This window comes from Stomoxys calcitrans, chromosome 3 (assembly GCF_963082655.1).
Source record: "Stomoxys calcitrans chromosome 3, idStoCalc2.1, whole genome shotgun sequence".
In the NCBI taxonomy this organism is placed as follows: domain Eukaryota; kingdom Metazoa; phylum Arthropoda; class Insecta; order Diptera; family Muscidae; genus Stomoxys; species Stomoxys calcitrans.
The window spans coordinates 159,803,771-159,820,718 of record NC_081554.1 but is presented as its reverse complement, the minus strand read 5'-3'; the positions used below and the strand labels follow the sequence as shown (position 1 = coordinate 159,820,718).

At 40.1% G+C, this 16,948-nt stretch overlaps 1 protein-coding gene across 1 annotated transcript in view; it reads left to right on the top strand.

Annotated features, from left to right (window-relative positions):
- The window catches only part of LOC106091583 (tyrosine-protein phosphatase non-receptor type 14), a 43,088-nt gene extending 27,241 nt beyond the window's left edge, over positions 1 to 15,847 (top strand). The window contains exons 4-8 of the mRNA XM_059365045.1: positions 20 to 2,107; positions 2,234 to 2,452; positions 2,515 to 2,691; positions 9,191 to 9,514; positions 15,165 to 15,847. Of these exons, the coding sequence (XP_059221028.1) occupies positions 20 to 2,107; positions 2,234 to 2,452; positions 2,515 to 2,691; positions 9,191 to 9,514; positions 15,165 to 15,293 (2,937 nt within the window). The 3' untranslated portion in view covers positions 15,294 to 15,847. The remainder of the gene's footprint in view (positions 1 to 19; positions 2,108 to 2,233; positions 2,453 to 2,514; positions 2,692 to 9,190; positions 9,515 to 15,164) is intronic.
- The last annotated feature ends 1,101 nt before the right edge of the window (positions 15,848 to 16,948 follow it).

Sequence of the window (16,948 nt, the reverse complement as noted above, 5' to 3'; positions counted from 1 at the left end):
TTCCATATTTTTCTTTTAGGAATACTCCCATGATTATGTCTCATCCTCGCAACATTTGTCGAATAGCATATTGGATACACGTCTTCAAAGCAGCTCTTGTCAAGATCTAAGCAATAACAACCTACATAGTAGCTCTAGTTTTCTGGGCCACCACAATAACAATAATCACCTGCTGGCAGCCGATGCCCACGAAAGAGAACGCCTGAAAGCCATGTTGCCCACTTATAGACCGGCCCCAGATTATGAAACTGCAGTCCAGCTCAAATACCGCTCCCCTTCCAATGAACTCTACAACTTGAATCAATTGCAATATCAGGCTGCCGCCTTGGCAGCGCACAACTCGGCTGCTGTCTATTATGCCGGTTCACAGCCTGATGTCCATCAGGCGGGGGAAGGTTTATTGCTAGGCCACATGGCCACACATCGCTATCCAGATGTGGCGCAACCAGCTCAAGCCATGCATGCTCAATACAATTTAAGTGGTTCATCTCAAGCCGCCGTTATGGGAGGAGGCTCTTCGCAAGGCAACAATGTGTACGTTGATGCCGTCTCACAGCGTTTACAAATGATGCGCAACAAGCCCCCACCTCCTTATCCGGTAAATCGTTTGAGTTCATCTTCCACACCTGACTTGGCGGTGGCCACACACCGACCACTGCTGGGCTATCGTGCTTATGTGTCAGGCTCCTCTCCGGATTTGGTATCAAATCGTAATCTATTAAACTCGCAATACCCATATGTGGGACAGACTTCAGGGCTGGTGGGTGGTTCGAATATTGGAGGCCAAATAACCACTTCCTCGGGGGCTACAATGTTACACCAATATCCTTATATGGGCCACATGGGGCATTCCCAGTCTTTCCTGCCACCCCATGGTACATTTGAAAATTTAAATATGATCGAGGAGCAACCTTCGATAATGTCACAATTGAGACAATCGGCCTTGTCGCAAGCAGCTGCTGTCGCTGCCGCAGCAACTAATCAAAGCTATGAGCAGAACTCTCCAACCCTGCCTCCATCGGGATATCGGTCTTTTGCAACGATGCAACAGCAGCAACAACAACAACAGCAATCAATGCAACCCGCAGTCTTGCAACGTAATGCCATGAATGGTTCCATAGAACCGATATATGAGAATGTGCCACTGCCGCAATATCAAACCAGCTCAGCATCAGTAACACCACAACGCAATACAGAGCAAAGATCGTCGGGCTCGTCCACTTACAACAACAATGAGCAAGCTATGCGTAATCGCACATCTTCTATGCAATCGGCCCCTGGCAGTGCAGCAGCAGGTATGCACAACCAACAACCACCGGTACCGGCTGCAAGACAACATCATCATCAGCATCATATACAGCAAAGGGAACAAACAACACCGCAACCGCAGCAACAACAGCAATATTTGCATACACCTGATGAGCCGGATGAGATTTCCATGAACATCAAGAAATTTAATCATCAGACTCAGCCGGATCGTGCGGCTAGTACCGATATACAGTTAATGGAACCCTCCACCCCACAGAGAGCAATACGAGCTGCATCAGCGGCGCCCGCCATAGGTCAGAGCAACAGCGGTAGCCAAGAGTTTGTAATGCCTGTTAAAGTCACTCCACCGCCCAGACAACACAGGAATATGAAGAATTCCTCTTCGTCGGTGTCTGCAGCGGATGTGCTGCAACCAGCTCCAACTTCCACACCTATGTCTCCATCATCCGCATCCGCCATGAATTCCACACGCCTAACGACATCTATGTCACACGACGACTCACTGAATCATCAATTTTCCACCCTAAACTTGTCTTCCAACTCCTCATCGTCCATGTACAATACCACATTTGATACAACAACACAAAGCACCAGCACAGGGAATTCATCCACAGCAACGGCGAAACAGGAGAAGCGTAAAAAACGATGGAATTTCTTGGGAAGAAGTAAAACACCCGACAAACAAAAGTCCGCCACCTTGGGACGAGAAAAGGCAACGACAAATACGAAATTGCAAAAAATTAAATTGGCTCAGGATGATCTAAATCTGCATCATCGCTGGTCGACGGGCGTGCCAAAGCTACAACCCATATCGGGACAATTTTCCAAGGATAAACTGGTAAAGCCTTTTGAATAAAAGAAAACAAGTTAAAAATGTCGAAATAGGTTACTTTATAGAGATTTTCCCTAACTCTCCCGGCCTCACAATTTTGTACTAATTTTTCTTTCATTTTGTCTTCTTCAGAGTCAAATACTTAACGATAAACTGAATGATTCTCAACTCTTCATGGAGTTTGAAGCTATACCCAAACGAAGAGAAATGGCTCGTTATGATTGTGCCTTAATGGAAGAAAACACCATGAAGAATTCGGATCCTAATTTTCTGCCATATGATGATAATCGAGTTCGTCTAACACCAACAATGGAGAATCGTCATGGCTATGTCAATGCCTCCCATATATCGGTAAGTTCCGTTGGTAATCTATGCGGTAGGACATAAACAAATTTTGTTTTATTATTCAACAGGCTACAGTTGGCAATAAACAACGCTTTTATATTGTTTCCCAGTCGCCGCATGAGGAATTAACAACACGAATTTTCTGGCAATGTGTATGGGAAGCTGATGTTTATTTAATAGTTCAGTTATCGGAGGATCTAAATTATATACCGCCTAATACAAATCGTCGAATGGAGTTTGGTCAGGTGAGTGTATAATGCGAATATTTCTACGTTGGAATCCATATGGTGAGATTCCCAAGCATGGGATCCATTAATAGGCCACCTGACTTCAAGATAGAGTTGTTGCTATTGTTGTTGTTGAAGGCGCGATCGCTGCGAGTATACAAATCGATTCATGCTGAATAAGCACCAGATATGTGGCCACTCCAATTGGGTCCACAGTGACTCTGCAGTTAGATAGGCATTTAAATATGCGAGTGGTGTCACGGAGTTTGTATTGCATGCAGAGCATACGTTATGGACACATCGTCTAATCTCGAATGACACGAATTTTGTTTGCTACACCATGCAGATCTTAAATGGGCCAGAGTAGTTCTAACGGGTGTCCACCAAGGACATTTATTACAGCATCTGGATGGATTTATTGCAAAAGGTTTTGCAATGAGGCTTCTCCAATGGGTCTTGCTCATCATAGGTCGGACAATCGCCTTATAGGTTGTCAATAGGGTTTCCTGCTCAATTTCCCAAGTGCTGCCGACAAACAATTTATGGATTTTTTTCTTATTTCATGCCTTGTTGTTGTTGTTGTTGTTGTAGCAGTTTATTGTATTCTATCTTTCGTCTGCTTGATTCTCTTGAGTGTCAAGGCCCAGGAACTCTGCGACTAAGATGGGGTGCGTCCCCAGGGATCTGGGTCTGGCCGGGCAGTTAAACAGGTGACATGTATCATGCTGTCCCTGGTTACAATCTGGACAAACATCTTGCACGTCGTCATCAATCCTAGCTCTATAGGGAGTTGAGGCGGCTGCATCTGCCAAACGTAATTGAGGCAGAACTACTCTGGTTTGCCGGGGGAGGTCAATTTCTTCAGGTGCAATGGGAGGCGGTCGTTCTCCAAGGACTACATTCACTCGGTAGCCAATTACCGCATCTGCTACCGTGTCTGCATGAATGTTGTCTAGACCTGCTTGATATGCCGCTTGATCTAGAGGTTCTCTCTTGTAGCGCTGAACCTCACGCTTTAAATCATGTAGATCTGCCTTAAGGCTTCTGGGCGGTGGATATCTATTCACATGATTTGGATGGCCTCTGCGATAACAGCTCAAAAGGTATTGCCTAGACAGCATGTAGTTCGCACTGGTAGGATCTTTGTCTCCTGATGGAGGTGGTCCACATGAGAACTGAGGATACAGCCCGTCGCTCGGAGTTCGGAGGGCGGCATTCTGACAGATCTGAATATTATCTTGTCGCAGACCACAGTGGAAGAGGTTTTCACCTGTAAAATTTTTGGTTGTTTTACTAGCGGAATTATTTGTCCATCGACCATTACTTCAACCACTTTCGCCAGCCGCCTGGCCACTTTCTGTACTGATGTTATTGTTGTTGTAGCCACATATTCATGTGGATGTGATGATCCTCTTCAAGCTCCTGTAAATGAGCAAGCTCGTTCCAGTCCAAATATCGCCGCGAGAACAGGGTGGCCATTGGTTATTTAAAGTCACCAAAAACTCGCCTTGTCATATCGAGCATCATAGGCACTCAGTATTTTTGCAAGAACCGGTGTCGCCCGACCTCTAACTGAGACTCTCCGCTCGATATCGCTGATTGTCCGTGACTACCATGGCAGCTACTCCGTATGGAGCATTGCACTATCCGCAACCTGTGGACGCGCCCGGTAGTTCACTACTATGCTTCTCGTGATAGCAATGAACACCACACAGATGTGTGTGGCGCTCAACCCGTGCCGGGTTCTGAACTAATAATCTAAGATAGGTTTGACTCTTCTTGGTTCACAAGACCCAGATTAACATGTCTAGGCTATTACCAGGTTAGAGATGAACAAACTGAAGTTTTGAGCAGGGGTCTAATCACGGCATTCGATAATGTATTCGTTATTGGTTCGAACAAATGGTCGATACGAAAAATATTTGGATCAAGGCATACTATCGAAATTTGCTACCATTTTGTACAGCATTGCCAGCATCAAAAAGCGAATTCGAATCAAAGGTAAGGTTTAAGTGGTAGTCTGCCATCAGTCTTACTTCGTCCATTATGATACCATAGGAACAGAAGAAGGAAGATGCCTTCTAGTTCATACCGTTTAACCATCCACATCGCTTTAAAAAGTCCAACAACTTGCGAATGTTCACATCCGCTAAATCAAACAGGTTCTCAATGAAATGAGAACCTAAAGTGGAACTCCTTCTGACTGCCAGTGCGGGACGCACACACAGAAGGTGTTCTATAGTCTCTTCATCTTCGATGTCCTCACAACTTCATTCTGCCAAAGTCGTTACTGGCAACCTTCAGTCCGTCAGCATGTTTTCCGATTAAACCGTGACCTGTCATGACGGACACAATGACTGAGACGTCTGTTTGTGCCAGCGACAGCAAACCGGTAGACCGGTAGATTAGGCCACATAGTTTTGAAATGCTCACTGCCCCCTCTTTGTGACCATCTATAGTTCGTTGTCCTTCGGGCCTGGTCCTGAAAACTTAGCTTACATGTCGCTACGCTGAAGCATACCCAAATATTCCTGTTTCCCTGAAATGTGTATGGTAGTTCCTAGTCTCCCAAGCTCTTTCGCTTTACAATTCCTTGGGATATCTCCGTAGCCCGGCACCCAGAACAGGTGAATTTTGAACTATTCAGTCATCTCGTTGAGATATCTGCGACAGTAGAGGGCGTTTCTCCAGGGATTTAATGGCTGCCTTGCTTTATGAGAGAATATTTATGCCAATCGTCGTTATGACATTATATCTTAGCCATTCCCCCACTTCCTTATTTGCAAAGATCTCCGCTTGATGCACACTGCAGTGGTCGGGTATCCTTTCCGATATGACCAGTTCTAGATCTTTAAAGTACACACCAAAGCCCATCAGGTCGTCTAGTTTGGAACTATCCGTATAGAAGTCTATGTAACTTCTATTGCCAGGGACATCGTAGTTCCAATCGGTTCTATCAGGAATAAAGGTACAATACTTTGTATTGAAAAGCGGCTCAGGTAGGGTAATCCACACAGCCTGAGACATCGGACATTGTATCAAGGATTATACAGTGTCCGTAGCCGCCACATGACCAAAGAGAAAGTTCCCTTAGCCTAGCCTCACGGCAGTGGCTGCAAAAAGAGACATAAGATGTAGCATCAAATTCAGTGCATCAGATGGTGTCGTCCTCAGTGTGGCTGTGATGTACAAACAAGCCATCTTTGGATCCGGTTGACCATTGAACAGTAGGTTGACTTTTTAAGCGCCGTCCACCAGACCACGATACCATATAGCAATCCCATGGCAGCCGGTTGAACGTACCCGATTGACCCGATGGAGTCCTTTATCGGCAAGGGCTGCCGCTTCAGTGTAAAACACACTCTACAACAACAACAACATACAGCATTATAGGTCTGACAACTGCAGTATATACCCAGTGCTTGATGCGCGGTCTAAACCCCCCAAATTTTGCCAATGGCTCTCTTGGAGGTGTATAGGACAAGAGTTATCTTTCTTGTTCTTTCCAAAATTTTGGATTTGAAGTTCAATTTTCTGCCCAACAAAACACGCAGGTATTCTGCGCTTTCTGTTAATGGAACATTGTCTCCTCCCAAAGAGACAGGTAACACTGTACGCAACTTGTATCTCCTGCTGAAAATAACTTTTCCAAAGTAGAGGAAACAGTACATCTCCTTGAGGTGTTCTTCTGCTGACCCATCTTTTTAGATCCTCAGATCCCAAGCCGGCCGTAATGCATCTTTTAGTAAGTAAGTTATCAATAAACTTTCTTACGGTAGAGTTGATGCTTAGAAACTTCAACTCCTTCATGATTGACGTCGGTTTTACATTATTTAAAGCACCTTCAATGTCAAGAAATGCTACCATTGTATATTCCTTAACAGCGAGAGAACCCTCTGTGTAGCCGACTAGGTCGTGATGGACTGTTTCAGTGGATTTGCCTTTATTATATGCATGCTGCTGCCAGGCGATCTCCAGGAATCTTTGTCCTAAGATATGTTCCTATCAGCCTCTCAAGAGCCTTCAGCATAAAGGATGACAGATTAATAGAATGAAAATCTTTCGCCTTCGTGTGGTAAGGTTTTCCTGCTTTCGGAATGAAAATGACCTTCGTGTCCTTCCATCCTGTGTGATGGATATATATGACATGCTGATACAAGCAGAGTATATCTCCCTAAGCCAAGGAACCAGTCTATCAGACACAGCTGGTAATTCAACCGGTGATACATCATCAGAGCCTGGTGACTTAAAGGAGTCGAAACTTCTTATCGCCCAAAGGATTTTCGGCTCAGACACAATTTCCCTAATGGCCTCCAACGAATGCATAACAGTGACAACCACATCCAATTGATAAAACGTAGGGTGTGCAAGTAAAAATAATAAAACATCAAAAAACGGCAACTATTGTTTGTTTCTCTTTCGAGACTAGCTTAATGATCGGAGATTTTCTTTGCAAATGGAAAAGGAAAGCCAGAGATAGCAACACACACCAACCACTTTGGGACGCTTTTCGTCTTTGGTTAAATCCAAATCCACTTGATTTGAGATAATCTCCAAAACCCATTTCCACTACGATTTAGGCGGTTTTTTTTTCAACAGTGACGTTTTTGACAGCGTTTTTTGTTGTGATTAGCATTTTTATTATGTTCAGCATATGCATGGCGGTAAGCACTTAAGTTTGTGAAACGATTTTATTAAATTACTACTAAATTTTATAATTTCAATACGAAATTGTCAGATGTTAAGAAAAAGTGCTGCCCAAACATCCCAAGAATAACCGGTATTCAATGCAAACGCAGTGTTGCATTTGAATTTGGAAGGAGATTTGCGGCAAATCTCTTCAAATAAGTTGATTTGCTCACTTTGAAAATGTATGGAAAACCTCGTTGCAATTGACGTGATTTCCGAAATTTCGACGCAAATCTAAATTTGCTCCAAGTGGAAACATGGTCTTAGAAGACTTTTCAACCATATAAGGTGTGATGGCTTCAGGGCCGTGCGTTGATATGTTGTATTTGAATTGTATTAATTGCGAAAACGCCTCTATGATGCAATTACCAGATTAACCACGCTCGATAACCCTGTCTATTAGCTGTACTTTTTCCCAATGCATGTGTTTTTGTGAAATGACAAGACTTTTTCTGCGACAATTACACAACTTCCGTGTAATTTAAATTCACATATATTATACAGGTTAATCGATCTCATACTGAAACCTATGCTCGATATCATATCACAGATTATATCATAGTAGATGCGTTAAGAAGCGAATCTCACATAAAAATCCAGCAGGGATAATAATCATCACACCGAATTTTCTGCTTCATTGATGAATGAAACGAGTTTTTTGTATAAATCAAATGATTTTATAATGAACATGGCATTTAAAAAAATTATAATCTTGTCGCAGATTACTAAACTTCCACACTCAAAAATTGCATGGTGTGTGGAGTCAGGTTTCCAGCGCCTATCACAAATCGGTGTGCAGATGACACCCATTCTGTTTAAATAACATTCGTCGACGGCGTGCCCAGTGTAGGGCCTGCCAATAATCTTTGCCTCTGAAGGACTGCTATGCATCTTGAGAAACCATGATTTTCAATAGCATTGTCACAGAGCATATGAAAAACTGGCCTTTATTCATCACAACTAAATTGAAAGATGCGTTCCAACGAGACCACAATCTGGTTTTTTGCATAAGACAGCTTAACATTCATTGGGGCACCACACTCAGTGGTCAACTTTGTCTCGTTATTCGAAAAATTTACAATTTGATAAAAAAAATCTCGAAGTCGAATGCCGTGATTAGGCCCCATGTATTTTATTTTCATCTCGCCTATATGCTTCAGCTTCTTTACCTTAGGTTAGGTTAGGTAAGAGTAGCAGTGCATTATACACTAACTTAGACAAGTTCAAGTCCATTGTGATAGCACCGTAGCGACAGACCAAGGCTTTTGGTGGGAATCGAACCCACGACCCCTACACTGGTAATGCAAGCACGCCACCAACTCGGCTACCGGGCGTCATTCTTTATCTTAGTTTTAGTTTAATTGGCTATGACAGAGCATTTGTTCCATTAGCCGTACTTAGCAAATCCCTCGATCTTCTGCGCTTCTTCTAAAATCTCTGACACTAAGTTTGCTTCAGTATCAGCATCGATATTTTATCAACACCAAGAGCCTTTGGTTGTTGTTGCTGTTCTAGCAGTGTATTGAACACTGAGGCGGCAGCCCTTGCTGATGAGGACACCATCGGGCCAATCCAGTGCGTACAACCGGCTGCCATGGGAATGAGAGCCTTTGGTGTTTTTGCTTTTCTTATGCCCTCAGGAAAATCTGCTGCTCCGAATAGCAGTGGTTCGTCCTCGACTGTAAACTTCCTTGCCTTACGTAGAATACTTCTTATAGTTATCAGGTTAGCTTTGCTGCTGTCCCAAATTCTTCAGCATGGCTTTTTTGGTTTATATTTTTAAATTATCCTCTTTAATAATGATATAACATATTCTCTTTCATTTCAGTTCCAGGTTTATCAGGAATTTTCACAAACTACCGATCGTTGTATAACCAGCAAACTACGTCTTTATCACATACAATCAAGACGATATCGTTCTGTATGGCATCTCAACTACACCGATTGGGGTGAACAAAATTGCCCGCGTGATGTAAATCATTTCTTGGAGTTTCTGGAAGAGCTCAATTCTGTGCGCATGGCTTCTATAAATGAAGTGCCGCCGGGACACAATACAAATCCGCCAGTACTATTGCATTGTCTTGAGGGTGGGGGCAGATCGGGTGTAACATTAACAGCGGATTTACTATTATATACTCTGGACCACAATGAGGTTTGTACAAAGCTTTTATTTTATTATTGGTTAAAGTGCAGTTTCTGTGTGAAGGCAGTCGACAAATGTCATGATGAAGGAATATGAGGGAAGATTTTAAGACCAGACCTATAGTTTAACCATTTACAAGATTCATAAAAGCTCACTTGGTCTTGGCACCGTGTCCGTCTTCAAGCATAGGCATATGTGTACTCTTAACGTATCGCTATACACCCCATATATGCCCTGCACTCACCATCGCCAGCCGCACCAAACTAATGTAGATGGTGCTGTAACTCTGTGTTCTGTGTGGATGACGAAGTCCATACTAGGGAGCCCAAGTTGGGACGAAAAGTCGACTTTTCGACCTTTATCAAAATAACAAAAGTCGATTTTTCGACTTAGTTTTGCAAAAAGTGGACTTTACCAAAGAGTCGACTTTTGCAAAAAGTTGACGTATCGACTTTTTGTCAGTAATTTGCAAAATTTTCTAAGTAAGATACCTCTATTTCTTACAAGTTTTCGAAAACTTTTTTCATCAAGATATAATCATTTCCTGTATTTTTATAAAGAAGATGCATTAATAAAGGTTTTAGATGCAAATTTGGCGCATTTTTATATCAAACCACCTCGCTATCCTAAAGCCAATATGGTTAATTTGTATACCCTATACCACTACTGTGGTACAGGGTATTATAACTTAGTGCAGTTATTTGCAACATCCAAAAGGGAGAGGGATAGACCCATTGATAAGTATACCGATCGACTCAGAAACAGTTTCTGATTCGATTCAGCTATGTCCGTCTGTCTGTCTATCCATGTTAATTTGTGTTCAAACTACAGGTCACAATTTTCATCCGATCGTCTTTAAATTTGGTACAGACATGTTTTCCGGCCAGGAAACGAAGCCTATTGAAATTGAAAAAAATCGGTTCTGATTTAGATGTAGCTCCCATATATGTGTTCGTCCGATTTGCAGTAATAATGCAATAAATTGGTCATTTGTTAACCGATTCTCTCGAAATTTGGTAGGAAAGACCCTGCGAAGTACCGACCAATAGCGTTATGCTCTTCGCTATCCAAGGTTATGGGGAGAATGGTCAATTACCATCTTGTGAGATAATTAGAGTCCAATGGTTTTGTTAGCGACTTTCTGATTCGATTTAGCTATGTCCATCTGTCCATGTTAATTTGTGTACAAAGTACAGGTCGCAGTTTTCATTCGATTGTCTTCAAATTTGATACAGGCACGTTTTTCGGCCTAGAGACTATTGAAATTGGAAAAAATCGGTTCAGTTTTGGATATAGCTCCCATATATATGCTCGTCCGATTTGCAGTAATAATGGAATAAATTGGTAATTTGTTAACCGATTCTCTTGAAATTTGGTAGGAAGGATTTTTTCTTGACTCTCGAAATTACTGGTGAATTTCATAGAAATCGGTTCAGATTTAGATATAGCAGCCATATATGTTGATCGCCCGATTTTCACTTCAAGAGCTACTGCAAGCGCAGTTATTGACCAATATTGTCAAAGTTTCGCACAACGCTTTCCTCAACGACTGCGACAATAGAAGTTTGGTCGAAATCGGTTCAGATTTGAATATACAGTGCCTCACATAAGTATTGGCACAACCATAAATTTTTAACTTGACCGCTATTTTCCAGCCCCGTCTCCCAGTCTATTAAAAAAAAATATTTTTCCAAAAGAACCCATGTTGTTACTTAACTAATGCAGAAATTTTTATTCCAAATTTTTTTTTAGTTTTTCATATTTTATTTGACAAAAAAATAACTCGATTTCATCGCACAAAATTATTGGCACACTTGTTGTTCTGCTATATTTTTTTCCTAATTTCTGTCAGTTGGCAACTCTTTTTGCAAAAATATTGGTTCCCAAAAATTGTCTACCGTGTTGCTTTGTTCGTTGCAATTGGTTCCTAAAATTATCGACCGTGTTGTTTTACCGCTAATTTAAGTTTTTTGTTAAAAGAATAAAATTAAATGCAGAAAAAACACAAAATGGCCCTAAAGCAAAAAAGAAACGACTGTATCTGAGCGGAAAATTTTAATACACAAATTATAATATATCACAGCCAAGGAAAATCGTTTGCTGAGATCGGCCAAATTGTGGACAGAAGCAGTTTCACAATTCGAAGCATCGTCAACAGGTTTGAAGGAGAATCAAATTTACAAACCTCAAAACGCTCTGGACGTCCCCGAGTTGTAAGTGACCGGGAGCGTCAAAAGATAGTGCGAGAAATTCAAAAAGACCCCCAAAAAAAAAAAACATCGCAATTAACAGCTGAAGTTCAAGAGGAGACTGGTCCCATGGCGGTCAAAAAAGTGCTCCATGAGGTCGATTACAGTGCCCGAATTGCTAGACGTAAGCCGCTTATTTCTTTAAAGAACCGGAAGAAGCGCATAGCCTACGCAAGAGAAATGATGTGTGCCAATACTTTTGTGCGATGAAATCGCGTTATTTTTTGTTAAATAAAATATAAAAAAGGATTTTACATATTTTTTTTTAAGTAACAACATGAATTCTTTCGGAAAAATATTTTATTTTTGAGTAGACTGGGAGACGGGGCTAAAAAATGGCGGTCAAGTTAAAAATTGATGGTTGTTCTAATACTTATGTGTGGCACTGTAGCTCCCATTTATATGTTCGTCCGATTTTGAGAAATATTGCAATAAAGAGCTCATTTGTTAACCCATTCTCTGGTAATTTGGCAGTAGGGATTGTGTATGACTTTCGAAATTACTGGTGAATTTCATAGAAATCGGTTCAGATTTAGATATAGCAGCCATATATGTATATCGCCCGATTTTCACTTCAAGAGCCACTGCAAGCTCATTTATTGACCAATATTGTCAAAATTTCGCACAACGCTTTCCTCAACGACTGCGACAATATCTGAGAAGTTTGGTCGACATCGGTTCGAATTTGAATATACAGTGCCTCATATAAGTATTGGCACAACCATCAATTTTTAACTTGACCGCTATTTTCCAGCCCCGCCTCCCAGTCTGCTCAAAAAAAATAATTGTACGAAAGAACCCATGTTGTTACTTAACTAATGCAGACATTTTTATGCAAATTTTTTTTTAACTTTTTTATATTTTATTTAACAAAAAAAAATAACTCGATTTCATTGCACAAAATTTTTGGCACACTTACATGTTCTGCTATATTTTTTCCTAATTTTTCCAAAAATATTGGTTCCTAAAATTATCTACCGTGTTGCTTTGTTCGTTGCAATTAGTTCCTAAAATTATCTACCGTGTTGTTTTACCGTTAATTAAGTTTTTTGTTAAAAGAATAAAATTAAATGCAGAAAAAACACAAAATGGCCCCAATGCAAAAAAAAAACGACTGTATCTGACCAAAAAAAATTATAATGCACCTTCACATCCAAGAAAAATCGTTTGCTGAGATTGTCCAAATGATGGACAGAAGACGTTTCACAATTCGAAGCATCGTCAACAGGTTTGAATGAGAATCAAATTTACAAAACGCAAAACGCTCGTATGTCCCCGAGTTTTAAGGGACCGGAAGCGTTAAAAGATGGTGCGAGAAATTCAAAAGGACCCCAAAAAAACATCACAATTAACAGCTGAAGTTCAAGAGGAGACTGGTCCCATGACGGTCAGAAGAGTGCTCCATGAGGCCGATTACAGTGCCCGAGTTACTAGACGTAAGCCGCTTATTTCTTTAAAGAACCAGAAAAAGCGCCTAGCCTACGCAAGGGAATATGTGAGCCGACCGAACAGCTTCTGGGACCAAGTGCTATTCCCGGATGAGAGTAAGTACAACATTTTCCGTTCTGATGGCCGCTCCACTGTATGAAGAAAGCCCAATACGGCATATGAAAAAAATCTTGCACCTACAGTCAAACACGGTGAAGGAGGAGTTATGGTATGGGGTTGCATATCGTCTGCGAGGATCGGTTAGCTGGTTTTCATAAATGGAATTGTGGAGAAAACAGTATATTTAAATATTTTAAAGGAAAATGTAAAAATAAACGTGCGGACAAACGAATCTACCGAGGTCATTTACATTTCAACAGGACAATGACCCCAAATATTCTGCTCATGATGTGCGTATGTGGTTAATAATAAATATCGCACATGTCCTGCCGAAGGATGTGGCAGATCTCCAGACAAAAAATACGGGAGGAAACTACGAAAAAATTAGTGCATTGCATGCCAAGCCGTTTGGACGCAAACCATTTGGACGCAGAAAATATAAGTGTGCCAATATTTTTGTGCGATGAAATCGCGTTAATTTTTTGTTAAATAAAATATAAAAAAGTGTAAAAAAAATTAGAATAAAAATTTCTGCATTTATTGACCAATATTGCCAAAATTTCGCACAACGCTTTCCTCGACGACTACCACAATATCTGAGAAGTTTGGTCGAAACCGGTTCAGATTTAGATGTACCTCTCATAAATATGTTCATCAGATTTGGGTAATTTGCAATAATGTTGTCATTTATCAACCGTAGTTGTTACAGTTTTAACACATTTGCTCGAAATTTGATACGGATTGTTTAATAAGTGAAATATCCGCCGAAGTCCATCAAAATTGGTTCACAATTGGATATATCTTGCACATTGTACTTATAGGATAGGTGTAGGATATTATACAGTCGGCACCGCCCGACTTTTTCCCTTCCTTACTGGTTTTTACTAAATACTAAATTCCAAATGCATCTCAGAAAAATTAAAAACAATTCTTTCCGTAGCAACGTAGCAGCAAGATTAGCGAAAGCTGAACTTGTATCTCTGTGGAGCTTTCTCTTCGACTTTTCGACTTTTTAATCATTGAAAGTTGACTTCGACTATTTCATACAAAAAGTCGACTAATCGATTAGTCGAAAGTTGACTTTGGGATCCCTAGCCCATACGGATATCCTTCCTGCACTCTTCCAGGATTCGCTTCCTTTTGTCCCGGTCTAAATTTCTCCATATGTTTGCAGTGCGTGAATATCTGGTAAATAGACGATTTACTAGGAATAGTTGTTAGTTGGCACATACAATCTTGTCTTATTTCTTGTGTACCGGGCATAGTATAAGTTTCCAAACATCAGCTATACGTTCATCAGCCAGATCGTACAGACGAGCTGATACATTAGCCTCATCAGTGTCTTGGTCTAATCAGCGTCTTAAATAGTTCTACTGGCAACCCATCGGCTTCAGCTGCCTTGTTGTTCTCCAGCTAGATTTATAGTTAGAAATATTTAGCATTCTTATTACTGCTGCATAGAAAAAACTAGCCTCCAGGTATCCTGGTCAATGCGATTCATGGTGCTAAGATACATATTGCTAGTCTACTTTCAGAAACTGCATGTTTGTCAAGGATTTGCTTAAATAATGCTTAAATTGGTCTTGGTCTAATCAGCGTCTTAAATAGTTCTACTGGCAACCCATCGGCTTCAGCTGCCTTGTTGTTCTCCAGCTAGATTTATAGTTAGAAATATTTAGCATTCTTATTACTGCTGCATAGAAAAAACTAGCCTCCAGGTATCCTGGTCAATGCGATTCATGGTGCTTAGATACATATTGCTGGTCTACTTTCAGAAACTGCATGTTTGTCAAGGATTTGCTTAAATAATGCTTAAATTTTTACCACCAACTTATTTTCATTTTAATTTGGATTTCTTTTAGGATTTGGATATACCTCGAGTTATTGGAAATTTACGACATCAAAGGGATAACATTATACCTTCTCTGGCTCAGTATAAGTTTATTTATAGTCTTCTTATTACCTATCTAAAACGAACGAGATTGATCTAAGGCTTTACCTTAAACCCTCTATGAACAAAATACGAACCTCTTTTCTACTTCATTGTTTTGTTCTTTAACACTGATTGTGTATTAGTTTTATTAAGTTAAGCCTCATTTGTCTGCTTTTGCAATCCAATTGCTGTCCTACTTAATTTATTTTCTAAAGAGAACACGAACAATTATACTTTTACATTGGGTGCTTGTTGTAATTTTTCCTTCATTTTGTATTCTATCCCTTTAAAACCCCTTTCAAATCGTTTTTGTTTTCTAATTTATGTATGGCTTTCTTGTATATATACAAGTCTATAATTATGCGAAAATAAAAAAATTATTAGATTTTTTTTAGTATTTTTATAATATTTATATAGTATATATACACACACACATATGTATTTTTTTAGTAATTTGTTGTCTTAGAACTAGGGAGTTATGAAAAACGCTCTCGTTATCATTTATTGTTGATACAACTTCATTATTCATCATCAAGTTTTCTTGTTGTTAGCAATTTAAGCTTAAGACAAAAACGAGTTTAAAAAATTGTGCCTTGTATTAAATAAAACAAAAAACACAAACTTTAAGTTTATAATAAACAAATTTATACAATATTAAAAAAAATGTCAATTTTCTCTTCGTAAACAATTTTTGGTGGAGCCATAAATCAGCTTTATGCAACTAAATCCATTTTAAGCCAGCTTCCGTGAGATGTTAACCATGTATGGAGTGGGATTCGTACTCTGGCCGACCATAATTTAGGTCATAGGAACTTAATGAAAGGAGAATGAAAGGTGCCTTCTCATCACGCTTTTGTTCCATGCAGGAATTGAAAAGAACCCCGGACCCTGCTTCTTTTCGGTTTGCCAGAACCGCCTCCATCATCGGTCGGTGAGATGTAACCGGTACATGGAGAGGGTACATTTCCATTCTTGCTCTGGCCTTACGTCTCTACGGGAGCATGGTCACACTGTATATGTTGCGAGGTGCTGTGAGTGACGACAAGTCGCCGGCTCGTTTTCGTCCACACTCAGTGATGTCCCCTTTGTCTTAAACTAGTAATGTCCCAATTTGTGTTGAAGTGTTAATGAATTTTTGAATTGAATTGTTTTATTTTAGTTTTAATTTTATTACGAATTTTATTAATTAATGAATTACAGTCGCAAATCACTTCGCTCAGTGTACTTATTTAATGTCAATTGTCAATTAATTTTCGTAATGTAGTTTATTGTTTCAAAGAGAATTTATTTTTCACGGTGTATGTTTTTAACTTCAACCGGAGTGCCTTGACCCACTACATAGACAGTAGTGGGTCAAAAGCATCGTCGCCTTCTGAATCCTCGTTGTTGTTGTTGTAGCCACATTGTGACGACAAGTCGCCGGCTTGTTTCCGTCCACGCTCAGTGGTGTCCCCTTTGTCTTAAACTAGTGTTGTCCCAATTTGTGTTGAAGTATTAATGAATTTTTTTAATTGAATTGTTTTAGTTTAGTTTTAATTTTATTACGAATTTTATTAATTAATGAATTACAATCGCAAATCATTTCGCTCAGTGTACTTATTTAATGTCAATTGGCAATTATTTTCGCTATGTAGGTTATTGTTTCAAAGAGAAATCATTTTTCACGGTGTATGTTTTTAACTTCAACTTTATTTTTCACAGTGTACTTTGTGA